We start from the raw sequence: 7,349 nt of genomic DNA on the forward strand, positions 1-7,349 counted from the left end.
AAAAAAAAAGACAGTCATATTGACTGCCCCCAGGGCTCTTATAGCCAGGTACTATCTTGTATATCCAGCTGCAGGTATTACATCTTTTTCTCTGTGGAAAATTGTGCTCCATATTATGGAATTTCATTTGTGTTCAATTTTTTGCTCCTATAAGAAGCTCAGAAACTTTCTGCTCCTTACTCCCCCAAATTCCACTGTTGATGTTTCCATTCCGCCTACCCATTCATGCTCTGTTCATTTCCATAACTACTACTTCCCCAGAGAAGCACTCACCATTTCATTAGGATCTCATTTATATGAAAATATAGCATCTGAATAAATATATATTCCTTAATCACCAATCAGGAATATATTAATACCATAGCAACATTTTTCACTCTCTACAACTTCCCTTGCTCACCATAATCAGATCAGAAACTTCCAGACCATTTCCTAACATTGTTTTGAGTGTCTCATTGCACTTAATTACTTACCATTAAAAAGTAACACTTCTAATGACTTCTTAATTAACAATGAAGTCAATAATCTGAACTCAAAGAATATTTACACTTCCAGTAAGTCTCAATGCCACCTTTTTCTTTCTGTTTTCACATTTCCTACCCTCTTACTTCAGGTCATATTTAAAAAGCAAAGTCCCTAACATTATTATAATCACAAGACTCTTTCATCAAAAGAGCAGTTTAATTAAAAATCTCCATCCTCTGAATAGATGTTCTCCCAGTATGATCATATTTTTAATTTGTCCTTCAGTGGTCTGAAAGCTAAATTAAAAATTGAATGTAATAAAAGAGACAAAAGGACAAGCCTACTCCAATAAACATAGTCATTATTTCTGCCAAAAAAGGTGGTATCTTTAAGCTTAATTAAAAGAGTATATTTTTGATTAACATAAAATATTTCCCTTCTGCTGCTTTTGTACTTTACCATTCCTCTCTAAAACATATCTTCACAGAGATGATGGTCTTATATTCCATCTTTCCACTTTATTCATAAAATATACATTTTCTTCCATAAATCAAAGATGCAATCATATCATCATATGTCGTTGCTTCAGCTATCTCTGTTGGAGTAGAAGCATAAACACATCTTGTTTACTTTTCATAGTGTGAGATCACAATAGCAGCACTGTATAAGCAATTTATATTCCAGGAGCCATCTCTACAATGCTAATCCTGCAACTGAACATTCAGTACTACATTCCAGGCTACTTACAACTAAGAAAAGATGACCCCAAGTGGCAAAAAAGAGGCATAATCACTATGTTGTTATCAATCTAATTTTTCTTAAACAACCAAGCATGCCAATCCTCAGTTTAAATCCAGATTTCACCAGAATTTGAAGGAAAAGGTCATATTAAATTTATTAGATCTTCTCTTTCTAGTGAGGGGCAATGGATAATTTGAACAGCTCAATGAGACCCAGTGGGAAGTCTAGGAGCAGTTCTATTCCTGGATAATTCCTGAATTCCTCCACGTAATCCGTATTTCACTCTGCCAGCTTCTCCAAGGATTCAGGTTATAACATACCTTGTCTTGTCCAGCTTTCTAGCACTGTTGAAAACAAGGCCACTGCCAACAAGTACTTATTTACCCTTTGCTTAACAGTTTTAAAATCTGCACAAATCCAAATTCCTTTATTCTCAGAAAACTCAGTGGTTCAGTATCACAGTGTAGGGCAACAAAGCTGGTGAAGGTTCTGGAGCACAAGATTTATGAGGAGAGGCTGACGGAACTGAGATCATTCAGTCTGGAAAAGAGGTGGCTCAGAAGAGACCTCAGAGCCCTCTAGAAATATCTCAAAGAAGGTTGTGGCAAGGATGGGGGTCAGCCTATTCTCTAACATAATTAGCGATAGGACAAGAAGGAATGGCTCCAAGTTGCACCAGGGGAGGTTGAGACTGGATATTAGGAAAAGCTTCTTTTCCAAAAAGGTGGTGAGGCACTGAAACAGCCTGTGCAAGGAGGTGGTGAAATCACTATCCCTAGAGGTGGTTAAGGAAAGACAGAGGTAGTATTAAGGTCATGGTTTAGTGGGCAATATTGGCAGTAGGTGGATGGGTGGACTAGATCATCTTAGAGGTCTTTTCCAACCTTAATGATTCTATCAAAAGATATTCACACAGCATTAAATCTTTTACCAGGATTTCTCCATTCAAGATACCTGAAACACAGAACAGATTCCTGTCGCTGTCCTTTTAACTATTAAGGAATGGATTGAGATCCCCTGAGAAGCAGCTGTGATCTTTTAGGAGCACTGAAAAACGTGTTAGTACCTCACAGCGCATAAACGGTGCAGTAAAAGCCATACAGGTTATGTTGCAGTGCAAATATGTACTGAACAACACGTTCTCTGCCTGGTGACAAGTTAAAAAAAAAAGGCACAAATAAGAAAAGACCAGCTGGAATGCAACTAGATTTGTAACATTCGGGGAATTCCCCCCATTCCAGGGGCAGTGACAGGCACAAGTTGCCGCCAGAGAAACAGGTCTCAGGTGAGAGGCTGTTCTGCTCGTCTGTGCAGTTTCTCTCATGAGGACCAATAACTTACCCATGACCTCAGGAACACAAACACATGGGTGTATCCCACTGATATGATGCACTCCAACACTTCAGAGAAGGGCAAGGAAATTTGCAGATACACCCTAATAATTAAGATTTTTGCGAACATCAAAGGATTAAATTCAAGCAGCCTTCCCAAAATTCTCTTAGGACTGTTACAAACACAACTATCCTAACAGAAAGTTATAATTAGGTTTCATATAATCTACCTAGCATTTGTGAGTTTAGAAAGGCTAAAATTTCAATGTGCAGAACTGACTGCACATTGAAACAGGTCCCCAATTCCCTGTTACATACAAAAAAAAAGACACCTGCCAGTGGTTCTTAGTTTTCCAGAGAAGTTCTGTTGCAATATGTAAGATTGCATTGAAGTTTTAAGAAGCCTTCAACACACACTTATTTCTCCTTAACCTTTGTTTCCCCAAACACTTCCGTTCATTGGTCCCTCTATGGAGGGTTATCCTGCAGTACTGTACAACATCTGGCATAGTAGCAGTTCTGACACAGCTGTTTTTAGCTCTGTGGCTTTTGTGCCAAGACATTCTACAGCAGCACACCACGCTGAAGTAAATAAATAAAGGGCTGGTTTACTTTGAGAAGCATCTTCACATTACCTAGCTTATCATGACTCACAAAGATTAAAGTAGATGTTCAGCCTTTAAGCAGTTTTAGTATCTGGTAGCAATAAATGCTTACGTCTAAGAAAATAAAAGGCAAATTTGGTTATGTAGAGGAACATCTCTTCAACTGCATACATGGTGTGGCTTTTCCAGAGCAGCATTCTCCAAACTTTTTATAATCAGGATTTCTTTTAACATTGCCGTGATTTGTGCCAAACTCTAAAGATACTTTAATACAGAAAATTTGCTCTGTCACGTAGGTGGAGTTCCCAAGTAAATTAGTCTCAGCAGTCTTAAGTTTTGCACAGACAGGCTTTGACCTCATTTTTCCAGTTCTGTTCTATTTTGGTATAGCATCATGTGTGGATGCCATGGCACCCAGAATGAAGGACAGATGGGAAATCTTGGTCTATGGAAAAGCAAACAGGCAGCGAGGCTGGACACTATTGCACAACAGCTCCTCTTGCCAGTAAAAGCCACTGTATCTTTATACTACAGACTCGACAAAGGACACCAAAAGTGAGGTTTCTAACCAGAGTTAAAGATGCTGTGAGTGCTGGGGCTGGTTTGGGAATGATATAATTCACAGAAGTACCCCTTCCCTCATATTTTATAAAGCCAAATGTATGATTACTATTACTCTACTGCACTCCTCACAGAATTACTGGCAATGTGTCTTCAGTTTCCAAAGCCAGTGCCCACAGAATTGCACCAGACATTTAGGCATATGATTTCAATTTAATCTTCAAATTTATCATGTTTTTTTAAACTATTCCCTTAAGATAACTTCTGTCTGTGGGCTTCCAGACTATTTATAGTCTGGCTCTGCTTTCACGTACAGGGAAAGAAAGTGATGCAGCAGCTCAAAGATGACTGTGCAACATTTAAGACAAAGTTCTTCTAAGGTTTTAACAAAGATAAATTGCTTTTGTACTAGCTTGGCTGTAATTCTGCTTGAAGACAAAACCACTGCATCTTGCATTTGAATGCATATGAAGGATTCTGAGTTTTCTCAGAATACATACGTGTTGTAGAAGCCTTTACTGGGCAATAATTCTAACCTTTCAGGTGAAGTTTAAGGCACTACAGTAAAATCTGACTGCAGGTGGCTGGAATGGTGACAGCGGCAGTCTGTTCCCCAATGAAGACAGAGAAAAGATGTCCATTAATTCATTATTAATAAGCTAACAAATAAGGAAAAAAAGTCTATAACACTTGTTAATAGATACCTCAAAGTTAAAAGCCAATTTGCATATGCTCAAGATGGAGCTACTTCCTGCATCATTCTACTTTAAAGTTCTCTACTTTTTGTACTTACTATCACTTCAGACAGGAAGCACTGATGAGAATCCAGATGTGCAACTTCCATGTTGACAACTTCAGACTGAATGATGTATGTCAAAAAACACCACCTGCTTTGGAGTTCTACTTGGAACAATATAGATGTGTCTATTACAAAGGAGAGATGCATAGACATCAACACCTGAAATAAAATCTCAGATTTTCTTACCTGTTCAGTTTTTCCCCTCACAAATTCCAAGCAATAACAGAAGTGAGAATCTGGAACCACAACTTGTGAAGTGAAAAATCAACCAGCCTCCTACCCTTTCCCAAATAACTGCAGATCATGATTAATACAAGGCAAGAAATCTCTTTTCATGATCATGAAAGGAACTGGCATAAATCAGGTGATGAAGAAAAGTAATGAAGAAATACATTATAGAATATAGAGCAGCTTGATAAACAGCGATTTGAACTTGTCAGAAGTTATCTTCTTGACAAAGATAAACTGGAAATCTTTTTTACAGGAAAAAAATGAAACAAAATCTCCAACTGTTTTTCACAGTTGAATTTCAGGAGATCATTATTGTGGAAGTTCCTACAAACATCTCACAGTATCTGTGATAATGCTATATAATCATGAATTATGTATGTTTTATCTCCTAACCTGATGGAAGTTTTTTCCATGTTTCTGCGTCATTTTATGATACCAAAGATTAGGGATGCAGTAGCACCTATTGAGTCTGCAGAGGGCTGAGTCCTATAGGGAGACAAACACAACAACAACAACAACAACAACAACAACAACTCAGTGATTTCTTTTTTATCTCTCACTCTAGTGGTGAATTTACATAGATGTATCCTCTGGCTTAAGAAACACATAGCTCAAACTGCCAATTCTCTAAGTTATAGTGACTCATTTGTCAGTTCCAATTATGACTTAATTAAAATGTCTGTCAAGTAAGCATCATGGTGCCGTTCCACAAAAAGAACCACACTGCTGCTTTGATTCTCACCAGTTAATCGCTGCTATCCAGCATACAGCTAGTTAAATGGCAATGCTGCATAGTACAAGTCACCCTCAAACAGTGCTCAATTTTACATTTGGGCTGATCAGCCAGGTGCCTACTAAACCATCTGTGCCTCTTTTAAGCAAGAAACATTCCAACACATTACAGGCCAGGACACAGTTTACACTGCCAACTTTTCCCAGAGTAACTCCATTATTTCAGTTTCACTGCTCCATAAATCAATGTTTTCCCTTTACATAAGGAAGAACTGGTATTGATGCATACAAAATACTTGTAAGGAACTGGGTAGCAGACAGGCCAGAATTTTATAAGCAGTAAGCTTTATAGTGCTCAAAATATTAGAATATTAAATATCACATCTATAATGTAAAACATCATCCAGCTCTTCAGTTAAGTTGAACAACGCTTGATTTATCAATTGAATTTGAGAGGTTTCCTTACAAAGGTAGCTCTATCCTTTACATATACAAGTTTGTTTGACGTTCTTTGTCTCAGTTAAGAAAAAACTACTAACATTAGAAGTGCTGATGACAGGATAACATCCTTGCTATCAATTCATTTAGGTAAATCATTTATAGTCTACACAGTTTCAAGCATCCTGATGGGGGAGGGGGGCACCTACCACAACAACAACAAAAAAAATCACAAATACAATACATGTAACTTCCTCAAAGTACAAGGAACAGGGAGCATTCAAAATTACCACCACATGAGCACATATTAACATATCTTATGCAAGTCTACACCCTTCCAACATCATCAAATTTTGAGGGATAAGAAGTGGACAAAGGATGTAGGAGAGAAAAAGAGAGAACAGAGGTCAAAATCAGACAGATTTAAAAACAGATTAAAGCACATATACACAAAGCAATTGACTTATAGATCTTCGAGCACTGCGTTCATATTTTTGTTAAACCTACAACTGGATGACATCATCTGGCTGATGCCTGGATGAATACCAGGCAGAACTACCACCTTTATAAGCTGAACACAAGTCAAGTAGCTCAGTGAGTAATTCAGCATTTTTTGAATACATGTTCTGTATTGTTACAAAAATCCTTATCACATCGAGAAACATAAAAAGCTTAAACATATTTTATCTTCAGATTTATTATTTCAGAGGCACTTAATGTCTTACATTTATATAGCGCCATTTTCCCCTCAAAAACACTTTACAGTATTTACATACAGGAATGTTTCCCACCACTGTTGAAATGCAGCCACCTGACTAGTACCAATACCATCTTCAAAGCATCAACAGTTCAGTACTCTGCCTTACCAAGACAGATCAGAATTCCAATTTACAGAATTCCAACTTGTGCTATTAAAAAGACTTAAGAGCTAAAATACAGCATCACAGTGCAGTTCTGCAACATAATTGAGACTTGATCACTTTCATTAGGTTTTACAAACATTCATTTATATCAAGCCTATCTCAAAATACTTCAATATAAGGCCTTTTAAGAATACCATTCTAAAACATTTCTTGTACTATTTTATAAGCCTCATTTGCAATCAAGCTCAGAATATTTTCTCTTCCCTCTCAGCATATTTAGAAAGGCTAGGTCCTGACCCTAAGGAAATATAGCATCTTCCATGTCAATGAATGTCATGTCGTCTATAAAGTCAAGTTATTTCTCCTTGGTTATAAAATAGGACTTTTTTTAGTTTATTAAATAAATCTGAGGTTACACAAAATTCTGTTAGTAACCAATTGAATTGTGAGGAACCACAGGACTGGTTGCTGGGGTTCCTTATCAGTGTGCTGTGTATGGTTTTGCTTGTCAATGTTAGAAATTTGTTGAAATATCCCAAGTCTGCCCTAATCACAAACATAACAGCAACTTCCTCATTTTGAT

At 37.3% G+C, this 7,349-nt stretch overlaps 1 protein-coding gene across 1 annotated transcript in view; it reads left to right on the forward strand.

Annotated features, from left to right (window-relative positions):
* Positions 1-4,842: 4,842 nt before the first annotated feature.
* F3 (coagulation factor III, tissue factor) overlaps positions 4,843-7,349 on the forward strand; it is a 7,775-nt gene continuing 5,268 nt past the window's right edge. The window contains exon 1 of the mRNA XM_031554947.1: positions 4,843-4,879. Coding sequence (XP_031410807.1) covers positions 4,843-4,879 — 37 coding nt within the window. The remainder of the gene's footprint in view (positions 4,880-7,349) is intronic.

This window comes from Meleagris gallopavo, chromosome 10 (assembly GCF_000146605.3).
Source record: "Meleagris gallopavo isolate NT-WF06-2002-E0010 breed Aviagen turkey brand Nicholas breeding stock chromosome 10, Turkey_5.1, whole genome shotgun sequence".
NCBI classification, from domain to species: Eukaryota; Metazoa; Chordata; class Aves; order Galliformes; family Phasianidae; genus Meleagris; species Meleagris gallopavo.